The sequence below is a fragment of the Stegastes partitus genome, unplaced genomic scaffold (assembly GCF_000690725.1).
Source record: "Stegastes partitus isolate 25-593 unplaced genomic scaffold, Stegastes_partitus-1.0.2 Scaffold629, whole genome shotgun sequence".
Taxonomy (NCBI): domain Eukaryota; kingdom Metazoa; phylum Chordata; class Actinopteri; family Pomacentridae; genus Stegastes; species Stegastes partitus.
Window position 1 is genome coordinate 255,248 of NW_007578360.1, and position 24,053 is coordinate 279,300.

The window sequence follows — 24,053 nt, forward strand, 5'->3', positions numbered from 1 at the left end:
ATATACATTATTGTGATTATTCTCATGTTTACAGCCTGTTTGAAGTGCCTCAGACCTTCCTCACCACACTACTGCACCAATGTTGACCCAGCTGATCCAACTTCTAGCATCACCATATCAGTGCAGCGACTACCAGATTTAAAGGCTCTTGTCTTCTCTGAGTGGCTTTGCGCTGAGTAGCTTTGCAAGCAGAGCAAAGCGAGCGTCGTGATGATGAGACGAGGCAGGAGGAAGCAGAGGGACACACAGAAATAGACCGACGTCTCGCCGTGCTCCCTGGGTTACGTCTCTTCGCCGTTTCATGTCTGTCATTCACCGTCTCCTGCAGGAGTCGTGTCAGAATCGGGGCTTCAGGGCCTTGCTCGGAGGCACCTCAACAGCGCTGCCTTTAAGTTTTTTGTGTTTGAAGCGAACAATTTTCATTTTGAGCTGTCAAATGACTAAAACGCTGGAGCTCATTGATTATCTGTCGAGTTGCTGCTACGAGCAAAACACACCTGAATCTGGAGCTGTCGGCGGTGAGGTTGAATTGTGGGGAATGTGTGTTGGGTTTTGACAAGGAAGAAGAATGTTTGGAATAAAAATATCTGTATCAATCGTGATCCTCCAATCCTGAGTCTGATGTTAGTATACAGTGTTTAATCACTTCATCTGCAATAAAACCAATAATTAGGTTTTCATTACGAAGCTGTACTTATATATTTCTGACCAGGTGGAAGTCACATTAAATCCGTGTTTGTTGGAATGTGGTTATTTCAGCACCAGCTCCTATCCACAGAGCAGAACGGTGGCTTTTGGCTTCACAGCTATAAGACTGGTGTTGGCTGAAGTTAGTGGGGTTCTACTGGTGGAGATTTCAAAAAATAGCAAAAACAGGTGATGGGGTTGTATGTTTATTTGTCCACAAAGTTAAAATAAGTTAACTGGCAACTATTTATTAATGGTTTAAGCCAGCGCTCCCCAACCACCGGGCCGCAGACCAGTACCGGGCCGCACAGAAAGAATTAAACTGCTTTATGGGTTTATTTTTATTTCCAGAGGAGTCTACAGGGCGTTTTATTTTGAAAAATGACTCACTCGTCTTCACTTCTGTTTGTGCTTGCTTCCCGCACTTGACTGTCAGTTTTCATGCCGTTAACCGAAGCCGTCGTTCAAAAACTAACGTCTCAGGAGAGCTGCTTTGGAAAATGGGAGAGACTCGACACTGAGACAGAAGAAAAAGTAAACACGGATTTAGCAATTAAAAGTAATTTTATTCATTCATGAAACTTTTTAATAGAAAAAAACAATAATTTTTTGTTCCATACAAACATTTCTTGCTTAAAACCGGTCCGTGGTGCAAAAAAAGTTGAAGGTCGCTGGTTTAAGCTGCATTTTCAAGCAAAACCAACGACACACAGCAACACAATCTGAACAACTTGAGTTCTGAGGCGGACTTTCCTAATAAACACACTCACTGACATATAACCCATAACTTGTATTTTTATTTTTATGACTGCTGTGCTACTACGGTCTGCACAGTTGGGCACTTTTAATAACACCAATCATGAATTACTGCACATCAGGAATTTCATTATCTTGTTTTTAGCGATCTTTCCTGCTTCTACATTAAGCAGAACCCAGCATGGAGGCCAGCATGCTCCCTCATTAGCAGGACAAGATTCAGAGGCCACAAAGAAGCAAACTTATAATAATTGCATGTCACTAACGTCTGTGACACACTCTATAATTTCTATTCACATTCAGTCAGTAATTGGGGCTTTTCAGAATTCTTAGTGCACCTTTCTAAGGGAATGTAATGAGACAGGAAAGCTCACAGCGCCGCTGGAAGCCGCAGTCATCATTCATTCCTGCTAATCTTAGAGACATTCAGAGACTATATATAAAAGCCAGACGTAGCAGCTGTGACATCACCTAATGGGTTGTGGACTAACAATCTGATCTCCTTCCTGGGGTGTCAAAAACTGCCATCTGATCTAAGCTGCTTTCATCTTGGAGTTATGGCAAAGTGTCCTTCAGTGTTGACGAGTTTTTCCCATTTCATCGAACCTCATCAGGAGGCTGCAGAGACGGACTTTCACCTTGCAACCTGTGTCAGACCATTATTTTTCCATTAGTTGTGCTTTATTTTGTGACTTTTACTCGCTGTTCCGTTACGTTAAGGCACCAAAACCCATTTGGTTAAGCTTGGGAGAAGATCATGGTTTGGGTTTCACGATATAAAGCACTTGTTTGCATTTGTTACATGTGAAACCCTGGTCGTCTGAATCTCTGATTTTAGACTGACTTTGTTTGAAAAATGAACAAAACGTTAACCCACCACTTGTACACTGAACATAAAAAGATAAGCTCTGCAAGAAAAAAAAAGGATTTTGTTTACCCCCTAAACCTGCTGTGATATTTGTTTTAATAGACTGTATTGATTTTTAGGCCCCTGGCGCAATCTGAAACAGTTTCTAATTGTATTTATTCCATCTTTGTCTTTTACTACTCCTAAGTTTTACTATTGTGTCTGTGACCTGTGTTTGTAATTTCGTTCTAAGTGCATTTTAATTTCTTTTAATGCACAAACTGAATGACAATAAAGTAAATCTGTCTATCATCTTGTATTGGACATCAAGGTGGAAGGAACTTTTCTCCACATATTTATTTTCATGTTACTGAGCAGAAGTGAAAGTGGATATTGTAGGAAATACGTCTTCAGTGAGTGCTTTGCAGATATATTCTTGATAAAAGCAGTGGGGTTACTTGGTTAAATCGTACCGTCATACCTACTAGTGGAGGATACTGTCACCATAAAAGTTCACTGTTTTCCAAGAAGTTTAAGCGTTCAGAACATCCACACAATAAAGTGACCGCATCAGCGAACTAGGTTGGACTTAAGCTGAGTTAAGTAAACACTTGTATTACTGGCGAACTCTGAAAAACACCGGTGTGGTGGTCCCGAGAGTGTCCCTGAGCCTCCATCCCCTCTAGCAGAGCCTCCACGGACACGACACAAATAACTAACATCTGAACGCTCAGTCTTTGTCCCTACAGCAGCCACTGGGGCTTTATTCGTTGACAGCCCAAGGCCAGGAACTTCACCTGCAGCTCCTCTGAGCCTTTTCAGCACAAATCACGTGGCTATATGTTCCTTCGAAAGACTTTATAATCCAGCAGATTGCTGCAGGTCCGCTGGTTTGACAGACAACTGTGCCTGTGGCCCCGCCCACAATAACCAGCATCAGTTACAATGGCTGCCGATGAGGTGCAAACCTATAAAGTTCATTATTTCTTGGAAAGGTTTTGTCACAGAACCATAATTGCAGCCCAAAATGCCGCCAACACTCCGAGCATGTGGAGAATGTAATTTCCTTGACTCTGCAGCCCCGCTGATATAACCCCGACGCTGGTGACTCATCAATCAAGCTGCGGACGCAACGACTGAAACATGGCAGCGTGTCCCAGAGTGGAGATTCTGCCGTAAATACTCCAGACTTCCTGGGTTTAATTTGGGGATTTTCTGGTTTTGTCTGAAAATAGAAGACAACCTAAAGGGTGAGCTGAAGAAAGCCACTTGGACGGAGGAAGGACACATTAGCGGAAATTTAGAAACAAGTAAAAGTGCGATTCTAAAAAAAACAACACATAAAACAAAACGCAGCAGAAGAGTTTGATGTTTTTAAGGTTTGTTTTTTTTCTTGCAGGAGCTTTTTCTGCAGCCTAGACTATAAAAACCAAGACTTCATTTCCTTGTTTTAAACTCTAATTTGATCGCCTTTTCGCTCCAGTCCTGTCCTGCCCAATCACTTCCCTTCTCTCTCCTACACTCTTCTTCCACCCCTTCTTCAGTTTTTTAACACCTGTTGTTTTCTTCTCCTACTTGTTGCCAGGCTCTCCTCTGACCACCTTTCTTGCTACCATTAAACCTCCCTCAGTGTGTCGTTCCCCCGTCAGTCCAAAAAGCAGCAGACCTCTTTCTCTTTGTCTCTGTTCAGAGCTCCTGCTGTTGGTGCTTCGGTGGAAGAAAGCTGAAAGAAAATCGATTCCACAAACAAAGGTGGAAAGAAATACTTTCTTCCTTTCCACCTCAGCGTTCATTCCTTTTCCTGCCAGCGCTCTATTGCTCACACATCCGGCGCTGCAGGAATATGTTGTTCCCTCTGTTGTCGGGATGATATGACCTCTAATCCTTGATTTCTACACTAATGTGATCTAAGAGCTGCTCTCTCCGCACAAGATATCCAGCAGCTGAAATTGAGCTGATGGGCAGATCTCATTAGTTTTTGGTGGTTCTCAGATCATTGTTTAGCCGCAGTGCCCTCATGCAGCGGCTGTACGGTCTGTAGGAGAGTCTTATAGGAATCCAAGATGGAAGACAAAACACAAAGTGATACAAAAGCTGCTTCTGTCTCACATTAAAGATCCAAAGACTCACACAAATCAAACTCACTTTTCTAGGCTCTGGGAAACTTCAACAAACATAAATCCTAAACAAACACATTAGAAAATGTACAATATTATAAGCGAGCCTGTGTGTCAATGCTGTATCTCCATGAAGGCGATCCAGACTGAAATCAGTGCTGTGAAATAATCTGATACCGACGTGGCACTAATAGTAGTTAGATTACATCAGTTCCTTCAGCTGCATTACGTGGAAGCTGATGTTGTTACCCGTTATTAGCACCATTATGGGGTAAAGTATTGAGAGCTGAGGTTACAGGACAATCCGGTGATCTGATTAGATGCCATCAAGACACTGACTAAACATGTACGTAAACACCGAGTGGAAAATGAGCGAAGGCTGAAGTTGAAACAAGAATAAAGTGAAAGAAGGAACTCTAGAATTGTTTGTAGGACTTGAGCTTAAATCTCCCGACAAGAAGTCCTCGGACTTGTGACTCCACCGACAACAGATCCAACTTTTTCTCCTCTTTGTAAGTGCAAAATTACGGCTCCACCACCATTAAATTAGGTAATAACGAACATCCAGCTCACCACACATTGTCCTTTAACCTTATTCAGGACTTTTGGGGTCTTTAGGACGCCAGGCCATTTGGTTTAGGTGACAGGAATTGTTTTTTTTATTTTTGAATATTTTTTAAATATAAAAAGAGAGACATTTGTCATGTGTTAGGAACCAAAAATATGTCAACTTATCAGAAATTTTATTTAAAATAGTATAAAAGTCTATAATGAATACCAACAAATATTTTGCACATATTCTTTCTTGGAGTCCAGTAGACCCAGAAAGACCTTCTACATATGGCAACATGAAAGTCCTGAGTAAGGTTAAAGAAAGGACATGGGATTAGGGAAACCAGGTTCCTTCTCCTTAATTTATTAACAAATTCTCATGTATCCCTAAAATGTGTTTTTCTTTTTTTTCTTCTTCTTCTTTTTTTTTTTTTACCTCAAAATACTGCAAAGACAGTTAATTTACCATGACTGCATAACCTTTGCTCTAAACAGGCTTTCTTTTCAGCGTCTGTAGCTTTAAATGCAGCTGAGCTTCAGCTGTAAACGCCCCCATCAGGAAGAAGACTCTCTCTGCGGCTGTGATCGATAGAGCAGAATAAAAAGCTGACAGCACAGCAGCTGACACTGATGTGAATTAGTGTGCCAGACCAGAACTTTCTATTGCTTCCAACTTTCTGTCTGAGTGACATCTGTCAGTTATTAACTCGTGTGTACGGTGAGATTGTCAGATGACATCGCAGTTACAAACTCAGTACTTGAGCTGTGCAGAGCAGCAGTTTGGAAGTGACTACTGGTTAACATCTAGTCTAAATGAACTGCATTCAGTAACTAGCTCACGCTCAAACTGTTGTCTGACAACAAAAACAGAAAAGTGTCTCTATCCACATTAATAGCATATCATGCTAACACTCAGGATTTCCTATTGTTGTAATGACTTTACCAGCAATAATAAAAGTAATCCACTGAATCTCCAGTTCCTTAGCTGCTGGGAGTGCATGGAGACTGTTGTGTTCACTCTTGCAACTAACAGCACAACATTTAGATTTAGCAGAAGTTGGTCCAGAAGTAAATTAACCTGCTGGACTGAGAGGCAGCTGTTCATTGTGAATGGTTCACCTGAAAGCAACAAGGGGTTTCAGCTTCACAGCCATTGGTTCCTCAGTCAGATCATAGCAGCTAATTAAAACTCCCACTTGACTGAAAAGCTGGAAGGATAACTACTTGTAGGGGGACTTAAAGATCGGCAGAATGGAAATGTCTTCAGACATTAACACTTTTACTTTACAACCCAACCATAAAACCACAATAAAAATTGATTTTTACTACAGGAGACATTTATGTCTGTCTCTAAGTGTAGCCCTGTGATGGACTGGTGACCTGTCCAGGGTGTCCCCTGCCTTCACCCTGAGTCAGCTGGGATAGACTCCAGCCTCCCATGACCCTAGTGAGGATTAAGCGGTGTATAGATGATGGATGGATGGATGTTGTAAACACGTTCTCTGATTACGGAGTTTAAATGTAAATGGAGGGTGACTCTATAGATGTCTGTGTGAGTTCACAGCCACAACAGACCTAAACAACTATTCAATGCAAAGACTATTTCCATTTTAGAAAAGGACAAACAGATGCAACAAAACCGCAGCCCCAAAACATTTCATTCACGTTTTCTTACATACGGTGGGTCTACCGTCCGTTCTGTCCCTGTCTGACCACCTCATCATTGAAGGTTTAGGCCTCCCGGCAGCAACCAGCTCACGAGTCTGAGCACCTCTTCAGCTGAACGGGCTATTTTTGTGCATCATCTTGATAGGAAGTGATTGAGGCTCCCGTAGCCACTCCAGTCACCATGCTAATTATGCATTAGGCTTGTTATCCTCATCAAGGACCTTCAGGCAAGTTAGAAGCCGTTCTGGGCTCGTTAGTGGCCTTCAGTCTCGTTAAGGGCTCATTAGAGGCCATCAGGGTCAGACGCACAGCTGGGTCGCTGCTGGCAGCTGTGTGATCAGGAAATGGCTTTCCCGTTAACAACCTGATATCATGGCATTGTAGAGGAACAACAAAGGTGTGTGTCGGTAAACAGGCCGACTCTGGTAGAGGAACACGAGACCCTGCGGTGCTTCTGAGCTCTGCAGCGTCGTCTCACGTCACGCAGCAGAAATATAAAATTAAAACGATCCATTCAGACATCCTGAGTTGAAACTGGAGTGACAAAGGAGGAAATGATGTGACGTCATTATAGAGCCACAAAGTCCAAGTAAACCAACATCAGAGTTGAACAAAATGGATCGCAGCAGGTCATCCATCGCTCAGCGTTGGTTTGGTGGCTGAACACCATCCTAAACACCTTAATGGTTCTGTCACATCATGTAACGCCAACATTTCTACAACAGGGATTTGTCACTGATTGAAAAGCAGCATCAAATAATATTGTTCTGTGTCGAAGGAACAAAGCATTTAGTTGTTTCAATCCCCATTCATTTCTCCAGAGGAGGTGCTCCGGTCAGAGATTTTAATCTGCTCCAGAGCGTGAATGTGGGTCATTTTTCACACCGTCCGCAGTAATAATTCCATCTGAAACTGCCTGCTCAATGAACTCGGTGCTCCTGCTGTAATTTAAATCCTGTCTGGATTGATGTCCTTGTGTTTTAATAGATGAAAGTAGACGAAACATAAAGTTCTGGTGTTTCCACGCTGTTGGAATCATGTTCAGACCAACATATAGACCTATTTGGGAACCAGTGTGACGACAGAAAGACATCAAAGCTGCCACTAAAGCCCTGATTTTAGCACAAGTTTGTTCATGTTTTGTCAAACCGGTGCCATTACAAGTAGATGAACTGGCTGTCAGCAGCTCCTTGTTGTATTGTGCCCACAGCTACCATTTGATTGCTGTGATAAAACCTGAATAAAATGTGATGATTCTCTGAAAGGTTCTGTCTCTTCTTCTGTGATGTTTAAAAAGATTCACAGACATTTATTTGGTTTTTCACTTAGGGGATATTTTATTTTCCATATTCCATTTAAACAGGTAAATCATGGCAAACAGCCCTTTCCAGAACAAGCATTAAACACCACAAATACAGTAATAACAGCCAGGTGATGACAATCTGCCTCACAGACAGATGTACATTTTTTGAAAATGTCTTTTTTTCTTTTAAGGTGTTGATAGATCTCCAGAAGACAAAATGTCAGAGTGAAGATGAACCAAGTTGGACATCCAGCTGCTGTTTAAATGTAAACCTGATGTTTTCTTTGAGTTTGCACGTAAAGGTCAAGCTCTGAATTTAACTGGAATCCACTTGCATTAACGTTCTGCAGATTTCAGCTGCTCCAATGCAAGACGCGTAAGGTACTGACCTTTACCTTTGCTGCAGCAAACACACACACACAAACACACACACACACAAACACACACATGCACGCATGCACGCTGTACCATGAGTTCGTCCCCTGAGACTCTGTGCGGTCTGTCCTTGAATTAGAGCACAAGTGCCTCTGTTGTCATAAGACACACCATCAACAAAACAAATTGAGCCACAGACAGAGTTCACCTCTACACGCTGTCATGTCCTTATACACAAGCAGCATGATTAGAGTAAACACATTACACTGAAAAGAAGTGCTGCAACTGTACGAACGTGTGAAACCAGATGTGATGGGGTTTACCGAAACAACGAAAACAATTCTCAGGTTGGATGTATTCTGGTCTCAAACTGGAATCTAATATTTAATGACTACACTTCTCTCTCAGACAGATTCACACCAATCAGCCGCAGCATTAAAACCTCTGACAGGTAAAGTGAATGGAAATGGCTACCTTGTTACAATGGTAGCTGTCAATGGTGGGATATATTAAGCAGTAAATGAACACTTAGTTCTTGAAATTGATTCAAAATGAGCAGCAGAAGGATCTGAGCAGCTTGGACAAGGACAAAACTGTGACGGCTAAACGGCTGGGGCGGAGCTTTGGCCAAAATGGCAGGTTTTGAGGTGTGCAATAGTTGGTACCCACCAAAAGTCAAGAAAGGACTGAACGACAAAAGGGGCATGGACACCCAGGCTTCATTGATGCACAAACTGCTGAAAACCACAATGACAGAGAGGCATCAGAACACACAGAGCAGCATAGCTTGTTGTAAAATGAGCCACATCAAGCATCTACAATGAACAGAACACCAGAACTGGAGATTGCATGGTCTAACCAATCGTTTTTTTTATTTATATCATGGAGACAGCTTGGTGCATGTGTGTCAGTCACCGTGGGAACAGATGGCAGCAGACTATATACGCCCCTTCATGGTAACGGTATTTATTGACGGCCCCTTTTAGTAACACAATGCTTCCTGCCACAATGCAAACATTGGGATTCTGGTAGATTAATCGTAGCAACTGGACTTGTTTGAGTTCCTTGAAGACGTTCCACCTCTCATCCAAGAGGCTTCATCAGTTCTGACTGACGAGTTGGGAGTTCCAGATACTTATATCCTAAAGGAGCCATTAACACCTGAGTTTTGGTTTCAGTTGGGGGTTGTTGCTCCTCCCCCTCGTTTATGGGTCGTTAGTGCTCCCCCTGCCACAAAGGGGTTCGTTAGGGTCAAACATTGGGATGGTTTGAGGAACATGATAAAGAGTCTACAAATTCTCTAGATCCCAATCTGATCAAGTACCTGTTGGATGTGCTGGATGAACAAGTCAGATCTATGGAGGCCCCACTTTGCAACTTCTAGGACTTTAAGGATCTGCTGCTGGGGCCTCAAAGGTCAGAGCTGGATTGGCAGCACAATATTAGGCAGGTGGTTTTAATCATGTGGCTTATCAGCAAATTATCTCATATCCTCGGTCTCTTTTAGCAAAATTTCACAACCCCTTGACAACTAAGTCACACAACACACCCTTTATGTTTTTACAGCTCAGTATTGGAAGCCATTTTTTCTCACCTCCACATTCCCCTTAAAAAAAGTTTTTAAGTGGAGATCTCAAAATATTAACAAGCTTATTTTCGATATCTTCTAAATCCCGAGCCACCTGATGACAGCAGTGGTTTGTAATGCAGTTCACATGCATAGTGTATGTCAGCATATACTCTTAGCTCGACCTACTGCACCTCTCAGCTCGGCAGCCAATCACCTCCCATCATTAGACACGGACGAGCTGGGCGACACCGAACACCTGATGCTGAGACGAGTCTGCAGGGAGACGCTGTGGAAGCTTATTGCCATACAATTAATTAAAGCTGCTGGCTGCTGCATTTTGCCGCTTGCAGTTCATTGGCTCACAACGCTGTGTTTACATCATGTATACCGGGACAGGATTATCCAGGTTACTCACTTATATGACGACATCGCACCATGAATATTACAACCACAACAAGCAGAACATTGCTCACTGAGTAGCACTGTGATAGTAGGAAACTAAGTGGACTTGGGATGGACTATGACACAGCAGCGTTTCACTGTGGATGATAAAAAGAAGTCCTATTCATCCTACTGATGAATGCCAGTTAGAGATTAGTGGCAGTAGCAGCAGGGTGTATGCAAGGAGAACAGCAGAAGAGAAGAATGATACAAAAAAGAAAAGTTGTAACACAGGTTATATTTTTATTGTGAGGCTTTCTGATGCAACATATTGAAACTGCTGTTTTTATTTTATGTGGTCAGTAGGTTGAGTATGCATTGTAAGCTGTACTATACAGGAAACAAATCCAAGTGGCTGGGGTCACACTAGCAGCTCAGTGAGGTTGCAATAATGTGCAGCAATGATAAATGTTAGCAACAGTCACTGACAAGATGATGTTTCGTGTGAATAGTTGTCATGTTCACCTCCCTCCTAGTTTAATGTGTTAATATTTGCAAATTAGCAGAAAATGCAACGTCCATCTGAGGCTGATGGGAATGTCAATACTTTAGCAGGTACTTGGTCAAAAAGATAAATTCAGGACAAAATGCGGGTGATACTGGAATCATTATGAATAATCCTCTGATGACCATGAATCCGTATCCACAATTACATGCTAATCCATCGAACAATTGTTGAGATATTCAAGGCGGTCACTTTTTCCCAGGCAGACCAAGAGTCGGTGCAGCCTTGACAACCCTTAATCCTGCCGCTGTCATGACTGAAATGTATTCATTCATGAATTTCATTCACTGTCTTCCATTTATCTGGGGCAGGCAAGGCAGGGCACAACAGACGTTCCTGTTTCCATCAACGATTCCCAGCTCCTCCTGGGGAAGCTCAAGGTGTTACCAGGCCAGATAAGATATGCAATGCCTCCAGCTAGTTGTGGGACTACTCCAGGGTCTCCTCCTAGTTGGACAGAAGCAGAAGTCCTCCAAAGGAAGACACCCAAGAGGCATCCTGATGAGATGAACTACTTCAGCTTGCTTTTTAAAACACAAAGAAACAGTAACTCTACTCGGGCCAGAGCTCCTCACTTCATCGCTGAATGCTGAGCCCAAACACCCTTCCCATTTTTATATGCACAATCTCATTCTTTCAGTCACTACCCAGAGCTCATGACCACTGATGAGGGTTGGTTTTACAACCACACTGTCTAGGGGAGTCAAGGTGTAACTAAAGCAGCAGATAGAAGCTGTCTACCAGAGTGATTAGCAGTGACTTATTGAAAGAAAGGTAGGTTTAACACAACACACAAGGAAGGGGTTAAAGGCAAAATGTGTGCGACTTAAATAAAAGAAATAAGTATAACCATAAACAACTTCTTCCTAAAGATGAATTGTTGAGACTACCTCACAAAAAAACAAACAAAAAACCAAAAGCCAAACTCTATCCAAACCAAAATACAAACAAAGAAGCACCCCTAACTAACGAAAGCTAACAACGATTACTAACGCAAAATGTTTGACAATCAGATTGTCCCTGTCGAGGCTTTTACCCCCCACATGTAACAATGAACTCATCTAGTTCTCTTAACAAGATATACAGTCAAACCACACAGGGGCAAACTCAACTTCTCACAAAAAAGGCACCAGAGAATGCCAGGTGAGCAGGACCTTTAAAGCCAGGTGAGCAATTTGTTCGGTGGTTGTAGTCAGGTCTTAACCAGTCCAGCTTCAGCTCCAGAGAGGGTAGGCGGGACAACGGAGGCTGGTACAACCAATCAGGACGGAGGTACGAGGCTGTACACAATACATGTCATTATCACGGAAGGGGAAAAGTGAGTCCAGGGCAGGAATAGTTTGACTGTAGCTTGATCAGTAAATTGAAAACTTTGCTTTCCACTTCAGCTCCGTCTTTACCACGATTGTCCAGGACAACAGCGAGATTACTTAAACATCCATCCATCCATTATCTATACACCGCTTAATCCTCATTAGGGTCACAGGGGGCTGGACTCTATCCCAGCTGACTCAGGCTGAAGGCAGGAGACACCCTGGACAGGTCACCAGTCTATCACAGGGCTACACTTAGAGACAGACAACCAAGCACACTCACATTCACACCTACAGACAATTTCGAATCACCAAACATGTTTTTGGACCTTGTGGGAGGAACCAGGAGAGAACTCATGCTGCACGGGGAAAATATGCAAACTCCATGCAAACCGGCGATCTTCTTGCTGCTACCAACTGTGCCACCTTGCAGCTCGATTACTTAAACAGTATTTTATAATCTACATAAATTTTACATCATGAAACTAAATAAAAACATGCACAAGTAAAGCAATGTGTGTCTTGGATGTTGGATGCAGCGTTGGCATGCAAGAATATAAAGGTTTCATAAGTTACAAGAGATACAAGAGTGCCTGTAAAGGTTGACTTCACACTCATCATCAGTTCTTAACTCGCAACTTGGTGCTCAGTCTGCTGCTTCACCTTTGGGCTTACTGTTACAAATAATGCAAATAGACGCCTTCTATACACTGGCTTTCCACTTCTGGTGATTTTCAGCTTCGCTCTCTGTGCCCTACTCTTTTCTTTATGGTCTATTGCCCCCAAACACCACGACACTCACTGCATCTCTTATCTGGAGTCAGAAAAATTCTCAGAAACATTCGTCAGAATCTTGTCACTGTAAGTGCAGTTCAGATACATATAGCACCACCTCATCACCGCTTTTAGCATCAGCTGGCTCCCCGTTCAGCCATCAGCTGTCACCGAGCTGCTCACCACGTCGGTGTGACCCTGAGTGACTCCTCACAAGCTGCTCTCCTGAGCTGCTTGGATGTTTCACGGTGAATCCTTTCATTCAGCAGAAGTAGGACACATTTTGAATTTTTCATACATTTCTACGACTTTTTCCATTAACTGCCAACCAACATACAAGTAACCAAACACACACTGTGGATTTCTAACCTGCTTAAGATGGTGTAAATCCAAACATGAAGGGTTTGATATTCCAGGAGGCGTAACAGATTGATCAGGCCTTTTGGCACATCATGACTTACTTTATTCCCATCATTACTTGGTGTCATTTACAGCTTTAATGGACAGGTCAGCTTTACAGAAAAGTTTGGACTGAAAAAATAACTTGATGCAAAAGCACATTTTCTTAGAATTTAAGACTTGACACAGCTCATAACAGAGCTGATGGCCATGTCCAGGTTGTAGACGGGTTGTCCATTAATAGAAAGGTTGGTGGTTGGTGGTCGAAGACATTGAACCCCAAGTTGATCCCAAAGGTAGGCTGCCAATGGGTGAATGAGAACCACATTGTAAAGTGAATTACTTCCACAGTAATCAAAAATATGTGGTCAATGTCACCATCATTGCACTTTTGGCCATCTTTTAATGCCACTGCAATATATAGCAACTGTCTTCTTCTTCTTCCAGCTTTGTGGCAACAGTTTCTTACTTTAAGTGCCAATCTCTGAAAATGGATGCCAAAACAGAAGTGCAGAAAACAGTCGCAGTTTCTCAAATGGCCACTTGAGGCTGACTCCAAAAATGAGTCAATCCTTATAGAACCAGTGTTTCAGCAAAAATAAACATAAAACAAAGAAAGATTCTGTTCTCTATATTTAATTACCCAGTTCATGATAACTGTTTAAGATGAATTTTTAAATACCTTAGCCATACAAAGCTGTACTGATGATTAAAGTTATGCATAATTAAGGGTGAGACCACTTTGAGTGACAGACGGGTACAATAACAGGACAGCCCATGGCCCAGAGATGTTTTCCTCAGATCCATTCACCCGCCACATCTTTGATTATTTTTGGATTAACCAGGAGTTAGGAGTCAGGCACTGCCAACATGGTGACAGCTGTTGACTGAGTTTAAAAAAAATGTTCTTTAGGAAATCTGTAGGCGACGTCACAGAAAGTTCATCCAACTTTATATTCACTCAGTAGTCTCACCACATGAAGCCAGGTCCCACAAATCTGCCAACTTACACAACAGAAAGGAAACTGACCTCTGGAACAACACATAGAAGTGTTTTCTGATTAGACACCTTCTCTGGGCCGCTGTTCTCGAATAATATCACAAGATTTATAGTTCTCATTGCCTCTACATGTCTCTGTCCCTTGCACGTGGACATATGTCACCAGTGCTGTTGGAACAGACGATGCCGTTGTTTCTCTTGGGAGAGCAGCATCACAGATCTGCTGTCTTATCACCCGATATCAACACCACCAACGCTGTTGAAGCAGAATGTGAGAAAATCTGGTGCAATGCCTGAAATCAGAACAGTGTACGGGGTTCATGATCAATGTGATTAATGCTTGTGGTATCTAAGTCAAATATACCGACACATGAGGAGATATTGTTCAGGCGACCACATGGTTTTGGTCATGTTATCGACATCACTCTAAGACCCCCATTTCGAAATAGGGAAATGTGAAAACCTCTAATTACAAGATGAGACGTGAACTGATTAATAGACAAGTTGATTCATCTAGAAAACGTAATGTTTGCGGGTTCCAACCTCTTAAATATTAGGATTTCCTGTTTTAGTTTAACATAAATATCATTGACTTATCTGGAACTTTATAATGTACGTTTTTAGATAATTTTCTGACATTTTATGGTCAAAATAATAAGCAGTTGGAGCCCTGAATACACAGAAAAAAAGTGCCACAATCTCATATAAAAGCAGCAGTTTCTACCAAGACTACATTTCATGCTTACTGAACTTTTCACCTCTACGAAAGCAAGATCCTGCTCGCTGTACTGATCCACTGTGGCTTTGTTACCTTTATTATCAGTTCTTGAAAAATCCAAATATCTTTAATGCACACCCGCGGTTTAACACGTATACTTTATTGGATGTTATCCGGTTTATAAATGTCGTGGGCAAATTGAATTCCTCTTCAGAAGCCCATTAGTCCACGTGCTGGCCTGAGGGAGATCTGGCTGTCAGCTCCGGTTTACCTTCCGAAACACTACAAGATTCTGGCATTTTCTTGTTTTTTTCTCTGTTTGTGTCCAGACAGAGCGAAGCGGAGAGGAAGTCGATGCCACAACTCCCTGCTTCATTTGATGACTTTGTGTTTAAGTGAGACAGAGGGCATCTTGGTCTAAATATTTCATCGAGAATTAGACCGTTAATTGGTAATTAAGGGAGCGTTTCGTGTGTCATCAGAGTGTTTCATCGGTTATTAAGACACAGAGCAATCACCGGTCAGGAGTGCTGACGTGGCGAGCGGACAGGAAATAACATCTTTCACGGTGCCAGCAGTGGAAGCAGATATAACGCATGGAGACCCGGGAGGGAACGTACACATCCAGCCCCCCTGCTCGGAGGCAAATTACAGCTGTAAGTGTTTGTTGAGTGTCAGCCGCTGAGTTGTGGCTGTCTGCAGAGCCTGAGTCATCCAGCAGGCCACACAAATTAAAAAGTTGTTCAGCTACGAGACACTGGGTCACCGGTGGCTCGGCCCCACCTCACCGAGGATGGACATGGGAGGATTTACGTCCAGGTGTCGGTACAGTGAGTTCAAAACCTCATCTTGTAGTCTGAGTATTTATTGATGTGTTTACTCAGCTGTTGGCATTTGTCTTCACGCTGCAGCTCCACTGGATTTCAAACTAAGATGCATCGGGCCATACTTTCCTTTTACACAAACACAGAACATGAAACAAATTTTATGTCGAGTTACAAAGGGAGACATATTTCTAATTTTTTTTTTTTGTGGAGGATGATGGTAAATTGCCGTGCTTGTACATCACTAGCTTGTAGATTCTGTTGATTTGCAGTTTTAGATAAATGTAATGAAGAGAAGTAATGGTCTCATTCACTCGACAAGCACTTTATCAGAAACAGAAAGTGTTGCTCAGACTCCCTTTGCTCTCAGGTGCTGATGAGAAGTTGGAAACCTTCCTTTGAGCTTTTGCTCCGTGTCAACATGATTCATCGCAACATTTCTGCAGATTTGTCATCTGAACAGTCATGCTGCCAATCTCCTGCTCTATCACATCCCAAAAGTGTTCTACTGGATTCATATCTGCTGACAGAAGAGGACACCGAAGCCCATTGAACTCACGTTCCTGAAAGCACTTTGACATAAGCTTTGTGACATGGTGCTTTATCCTGCTGGAGGCAACCAATAGAAGACGGGGAATAGTGAACAGAAAGGGATGCACATGATCAGCAACAACACGAAGACAGCTGTGGCATTCAGACTGTGGTCGCTGTCATTAAGTGGCCAAAAGAAAGAAAACATTCCTCTCATCGTCACACTAGTAGATACATACACAGTCTTCTTTTCACCAAAGCACGTCCAGCTTGAAGTCCCACATAAAGCCTGCGTTAGCCGGGGTTTCTGCTAGCACTCCAGCTAACCCGTCGCCCAGCTTGCAAATATGCAAATATCTCGCCACTCCTGCAACCGCTGCTTCATGTGAGAGACTGCTCTCAGTCGCAGGCAACACCGTTAATGAGAAGCCGTCAGTTCTCCTCTCGGACAATGTCAGCGAGTTGGTTTGTTAGTAGCTGGCTGAAAAAAAGAGTAACGGGGGTCACACTAATGTGGATAAATGTTTGTTTGGAAAAAGACACAAGTTTTTTGTTAACATGAACCTTCAAAGATGTTCAATATATACGTTGAGTGCATATATATATATTCCCTTTTGTCTTGAGTCTGTTTGCTCATGCAAAATGAAACGCCATTAATATCGATTAAAAATGAATGCTATAGAGTCTAAGGTGTCCTTTCTACTCAGCACAGTTGTCTAGTGATGATCTGAGGTAGTGCAGCCTGTCAGCTTCAGCCAGTTTGACCTCTCTCATCCACAGCTTTCTCACTGGATGTGTTCTGTTCTTTACCATCCTGAGTAACTCTACACACTGTTGTGGGGAAAATCCTGGAGATCAGCAGCTTCAGAAACACTCAAACTAACAATAAGGTACGTCCAACTGGGAGGAACCCTCAGGGTAAACCCAGAACTAGCTGGGGGGGGGGATTACATATCTAATCTGGCCTGGGGACGCCTGTGGATTCCCTCAGAGGGGGGACGGGTCCTGTTTAGCCTGATGCCACCACAGCCTGACCATGATAAGTGGAAGAAAAACGATGGATGTTACTGTTACAGAAAGTTTTATCAATACAACCTAACCTTGTGCACACCTGTCTAATCGTGTAATTACATTATTTCAGGCTCGTACCAAATGGAAATGCTGGAAATGTTAGAAAGTTGTGGTTAAAAGACACAATGTTGAGCAGTGTTTCGAAGCCTGAACCTACATCCAGCAGCTAATTAGCTGAAAGAAGGCTCGGCTGGCTTTGTCCAAAGACAACAAAATCCATTTTTCTGCACCTCTAAAGCTTACAAATGACCATGTTACATATTGTTTGTTTTGTCCAGTAAACAACAATTTGTAGGTTTTTCTTGGTCAGTTTCTATGGAAATGCTGACACATCTCAAAGCCTTCTGTATTCACAGGCGGTATCATAATCAAACTAGAGGGCCCTCAGTAGACGGATATTTATGCAACTGCCGGCCATGATTGCACTGAGCTCCAGACACAATTATTCTGTCCCACTTACCCCAACATAGGTGTTTTTGTTATTTCACTAATCATGAATGACTGGTTGTCCAAGGTGATATCAGCACTACTCATACATACATTAGAAGTTATTTCAAATATAATGGCAAGATCTAAATATTTTGACTTTGGGTTAGACCTTGAATATCACCCAATGTCAAATGTTACATCCCCAGTGGGAAGCCTTTATATGGTTTCCAATAGAAACGAGTCTATCTTGCACCGTTTTCAAGGAAATTTTATTCAATGTTATTTTATTTGTATAGCTCAGTTTACAACATATGTCATCTCACAGCGCATAACATAGAAAAGGTGAAGACCTAACGAAGTTTAAGCAGAGAAGCCAACAATCCAAAGTTGCCTTTGGACTCCCTCTGAGCAAGCAGTGGGCAACGCTGGGAAGGAACCAAAAAGAATCCCAATGGGAGAGGGGGGACAAAAAAAAAGAAAAAAAAGACTCCAACAGAACCAGGCTCAGGGAAGGTGGCCATCTGCCTCAACCGGTTGGGGTGAGAGTGGGGATGAGGGGGGTAGCAGGAAGGGTTGGAGTGGGGAAAGTTACAGTGCAGTCAAAATGTGTGACCTTGAAATATCATCCGAGGTCACCAACATCACCAACAGAAAGCCCCAACACGGTTGCTTTTCAAATGCCATAAATCTACGTCCCACTCTTTTGAAGGTATACAGCATTATGGAAAAGGTGACCTTTGACCTCGAGCTGAGCTATTTTTGCACTGATTGACCCCAAAATCTAATCATTCTGAGGAGAGACCATTCCCAGCTCACCTGTAAAATAACCTGTCGCAACTGACAGACACACAGATGAGACAGAGTTCTCTCTAATCGTAGCTAAATGTGGTCATTCTCCCAACGCTCAGCAACAGATTGCAAGAAAACTTGAGAAGGCTGCCTCTCATAGACACCTCCTCAGTGAAGGGAACAATTGGAAGTCGCACCAATCACACAATGCCTACCAGTCCAATGGAGGAGACTAAGCCTCAGGTCAAATTTAATTCACTCCGTCTCAAACAGCATCTGGTCAAGAACCCATGAAACTACCACAAGTCGTGGCAAACGGGCGCTAATCAACAATATCAGAGGTCTCAGAGAGATGAGCACCACCTTACCTGCAGCCACCAGCGTCAGCAAATACAACCATCAAGATGTTGAGTTGTGTTGCTGATACATTAACAGGGCAGTAAACCCCAATACAGCAGTTTTAATCAGTAGTGTGTCTAAACCTTCTAGACTAGACTTTGCTGTTTGCACCAGGTTTGATTCTGTACAGCACTAGATGCACAATTCAGCACAGTGCCTCACCAATCATCTTGGATCAGATTTAAAGATCAGTCCAGCATATTTTCTTTATGACAAACATTAGAAAATGATATTTTAGTTGGGGAAAAATGCGTATATCAATTTGAAAGAGCATGTGTGGGAATAATATGTCAGTCTGCCTCTTCTTTCTACACTCCTCATTCATTTACGTGCTTTCTCTCACACATCTTTCTCACTCCGTCATTCTATCAGATTTGAAATTGAATTTTCTATTTTCATTACTCTGTCATCGTATATCATCATTATCATTCCTCCCCTCTATTATCCCGCACGCGCCTCGTCTTTTTCCCTCCTTTACATAATACTGTACGAGATCTGTGCAGACACACACACAAACCTGAAAGATTGACTGGCCTCAGACTGGACTTTAAACACTCCAGAGATCATTTATATTTAACATTCAGGGACATGAATGAGCCACTGTGACTGTCGCTACACAGATGAGGATCGCCGTTGATATTTCTTGAGTTTTACTGTGACGTCCACCATAAAACGTAGTCCGAACCCCTTGAACTGAACTGAAAGTCCAAAACCATCCACACTTTGACTTCTAACAATGTCCTAATGTAGGAACTAACATTTAAGTGAGGTAGTTCCACACCTACAACTTCTATACTGAAACATTCATTTGTTAATCTATTGTAATGAAGCACATGCAAGTTTAAGCACTTCTTATTGCACTGTTGGGGGAGTTTTTAATATTTCCAGAGAGAGACAGAAGGGATGAGACGAGAGAGGAAATGAAGAAAGTGATTCAGAAGCAACTCAGGAGTCAGCTGCTGTAGTTAAATCTCGTAACTAACTAAAAGAAAGACACAAAATAACACAAAGCAGGGCTCAGAATGACCCTTTAAGGGGGCTGACTATAGATGATAGTCATCATGATTGGTCCGCAAACACTATCAGCAACGAGTCTGTTTTGTTTGACAAAAATCTACGCAGCATTTTCCTGTTAGTGGACCACAAACCAGTATAATAATAAATAATAATAAATTTTATTTAAAAGGCGCCTTTCTGGTCACTCAAGGACACCTTACAAAAGATAAAAGAAACAACAATAAAATACACAATATTACAGTATACAACAATAAAAAAATAAAAAAATAAATAAATAAAATTTTTAAAAATTTATTAAAGATCGCATGCTGCCACCTGGTGTTCCACTATGGAGGTGGCCAAGATGGAGGCGGCTAAAGTGGCTAAACAGCCCAAAGGGATGGACCACTAAACTCTGAGTGATGAAACTGAGATCTGTTAGCATTAGCTTCGCAGTGGCAGGACTAGGCCTGATAAAAACGATGCAACATAGATGGTTCAGCGTCATGTATAAACTATATCAAAGGTGTTGTATTTAAACTAGTGATGCACGATATTAAAATTTCTGGCCGATACCGATATCCGATATTAAGATTTCTGATATCGCCGATAACCAATATTACCAATGTTTATATTTAATTCTTGTTCACACTGAAAAATGGATATAAATAAGCACTGTGAGAACGTGAAAACTATTCAGAAGAAGCCCAAACCAAAGTAACCTACACAGTCTTCTTTATTACATAACAAAAGTAAAACATATTTAAACATATTTAACGTTCAAGTCCAGGACCATTTAAGTAAAAACATCTGTGAAATAGCAGCAATATCAAATGTAGAGACGAAGGCGCTAATGTTAGACAATCAGCGGGTTTTCACATCGGCTGTATTTGTTCTGATATATGGGAACAAACACTAGTATCAGCAGACACCGATGTGGCCGTCGATATATCGTGCATCCCTAATTTAAACACATTCTGAGATGATTCCAGTTGCTATTTTATTTCTTAGTTCTAATTATTCTTATTCTGGTGATTTTACTTTGGCGCTGTCTTAAAGTACTTTGGGGGAAGAACAAAACTCAGCCATGCAAAGCAGTTAGGCTGCTTTTAGTTCAGATGTCTTGCTCCTTTGAGAAGGGATGGCAGACCCTCTACATGCTTGTGCCCGGGGCCCTATAGTCTCTTATCCATCCCTGGTGTGCACCTTTTTAACTGGAAACCCTCCCTGTATCCATATGCAGCCCAGTGTCCACATAACGACACACTTTTATCAACAGACAAAATAGTGAAGTTTTCTAGGAGCCATTAAATTCATATAACGTGGTTGAGATGAGGATGGATTCAGCACAAGTCCCTCACTAGTGCAGAGTCTCTGGTCAGACAGTTATTGATTAGAAATGTATCACAAACACATTTCAAATAAACAAACATACCCTCATAATGTAAATCCAGTTTAGTTGTGTATAAATGTAATTGTGTAGAGGTTGGGTTTGCCACATGAGCTCAACAATCCCAATAAATGAGGTAAACACTTGTTTTGTTGTGTTGTGTGGATTTATATTGGCAGGTCTGATGTTTAAAATGCTGACTCAGGCATTATGCACTGGGCCAGGTTGGGAGGAGGAGAGTCGCAAAATATTTTTATGCTCAGAAGGTGGCCACACTGTTCCACTCTGTCATAGCTGCTGTGTTGTATTTGTAGTCAGCCGGCAAAGCCTTTTCTCGCTTCGCTGTTCTCTTCAGTATTTCCTTTACATCCCAGCAGCCCTCCCCTCCTTCATTCAAACGGGAACGGACATTATCTAATACTAATCAATGCTCTGCCACAAATCAGCTTAAGCAGCTATAATTATGCTGCAGAGTACACACAAGGCTCCAGAGGCTCTTTGTCTGCGGCTCGCGATAACTCACAAATTCACCACGACGTCAGTTTTAAACTGTTTAATCTAGAAATTCTCCAAATGAAGCCTCCTCCTTCAGAACTGTCCGGCGTATTCCTCCTGCTGCGACTGAATATCTCATCCTAATTAGACGTCCCTCTAATATTTTCTCACAGTCGGAAAATATGCTTCAAATTTAACGTTAGATTCATTCAGCAGCTCCACGGAAACCAAGTTAGAGCGAGTCAATAAAGACCTGCAGTGCAGTTCGTCTTTGCGATCGCAGTCGGAGCAGAGTCCTGCTGCAAGCTGTGGACGTCTGTTTTAAATGAGAGAAACAAGAGACGGAGGCAGGACACCACCTAAATATCACAGCAGTTTAGTTCTTACAGGAATATCAGGGGGTTAAATATACATTAAAGCTCATTTAGGTTAACTTTAAAGCACTTGTCATGCAGAATTGCTTCGCACAAGGATCAGATAGGAAGCAGAGACCAAACAGACAGCAACCCAGAATCTGTTAATCTACAAAGCACCGATCTAATTGATACTTTAAATCCATTTGTTACATCTTAGAACATCTAAATGCTGCAGCAGGATAAGGTGGAGCTTTATTATGTGCTGGAAGGCAGTTTATCTTGTAATAGTCCATCATGTTTAATAAGATTAAATCATCTTGTGTTTGTTTTTTTTTTTGCAAGATCTTAATCTTTAACTGTCAAACAACCATAAACAGCAAGTAGGTCAAAAGTAGAATATGTCATTTTGAAATACTGTATAAAGGTGTCAAAGAATAAAATACAGGAATAAACACGTGAGGGAGAAGTCCATCATGACTGCACTGAACACATATTAGCAGTTACTTCTCACCACAAGCAGGAGATTCATTTTAGGAAGAATAAGATCACGTCACTCATTTAACTGCACATCCACACTTTAAACATCACAGCAATAAGGCAGCGAGCCAGAGATCAGAAGTGCAGCAAGTTTAACTGACAATAAAGAAGCGATGCAACCCTGTGAGAAAACTCTGGATGAGCAAAAGTCCTGCACTGAATAATGTGCTGAAATCAGAAAAAATGTAAGCGTGAAAAGTAGAAAATGGACTTACAGGAAAGTCACAGATGTTGCTGATGCAATAACATGTTGTCGCTGATTTAAGAAAAAGTGTAATTTCCTGAGATAATGGTGAGTTTTGTACATGAACGCCTCATTTGAGCAGCGATACGAAGTCAGTGGAGCAAAAAAAGTAGCAGAATTTCTCAATGAACTGCAGCAAAGTGTGCAGCAGGTGTGTAACAGGAATCTGGAGCATGCATTGATTATTTTACCACACAGACACTTAAGGTGCTTATATGACAATATCACATGGATTAAAACTGCTACCAAATGTTTTTGAGTGAGAGTATTACAGGAATACTGATGATTTGTGATCACTGAATGACCAAGTAAAGTAAAAGATGCAGAATAAATAAAACCAGCAGCTGCATCTCATCCCTAATGGGAACATCATAGGGAGGAAATTCCACATTTCCACTATGACACACCTGGATAGTGTAAGTGACCGTGTGAGAGATAAAACCGTCTTATAAAGTGAGAATGACATGTAAGAAATGGGAGCTACAGCAGCCCAGACACGCTGTGCGCCAGACTGTCACATCCACATCCAGCCCTCCTACCTGTCTGCGCTGAGCGCCGTGAGCGTGAACACGGACACGCCGACCGAGGTGAGCTGGATGACCGGGATGAGTTTGCACGCCGCCTCGCCGAACACCCACTCCTCGGAGAAGTAGCGGAAAGCGTCCACGGGCACGCAGGTGACCAGCAGCAGCAGGTCTCCCGCCGCCAGGCTGGAGATGAAGATGTTGGGGACGCTCCGCATGGCGCTGTTGGTGATGAAGATCTTCACCAAGGTGATGTTGCCCAGCAGACCCACGGTGATGATCAGGATGTACACCGAGGTCATGACGCAGCGCACGACGAAGTGGACCGTCTCCCCGCCGTCAGAGGACGCCCACCAGCCCGGCTCCTCGGTGGAGTTGGGGCTGAAAACCTCGGGGTCTCCGGACTGAGCCGGGTTCAAGTTAGAGAGAAACTCGTCATCCAT

The 24,053-nt window shown here is 42.4% G+C and overlaps 1 protein-coding gene across 1 annotated transcript in view; it reads right to left on the reverse strand.

Annotated features, from left to right (window-relative positions):
• Window positions 1-24,053, reverse strand: part of nmbr (neuromedin B receptor) — an 83,706-nt gene extending 59,653 nt beyond the window's left edge. Inside the window, exon 1 of the mRNA XM_008289662.1 lies at window positions 23,626-24,053. Coding sequence (XP_008287884.1) covers window positions 23,626-24,053 — 428 coding nt within the window. The remainder of the gene's footprint in view (window positions 1-23,625) is intronic.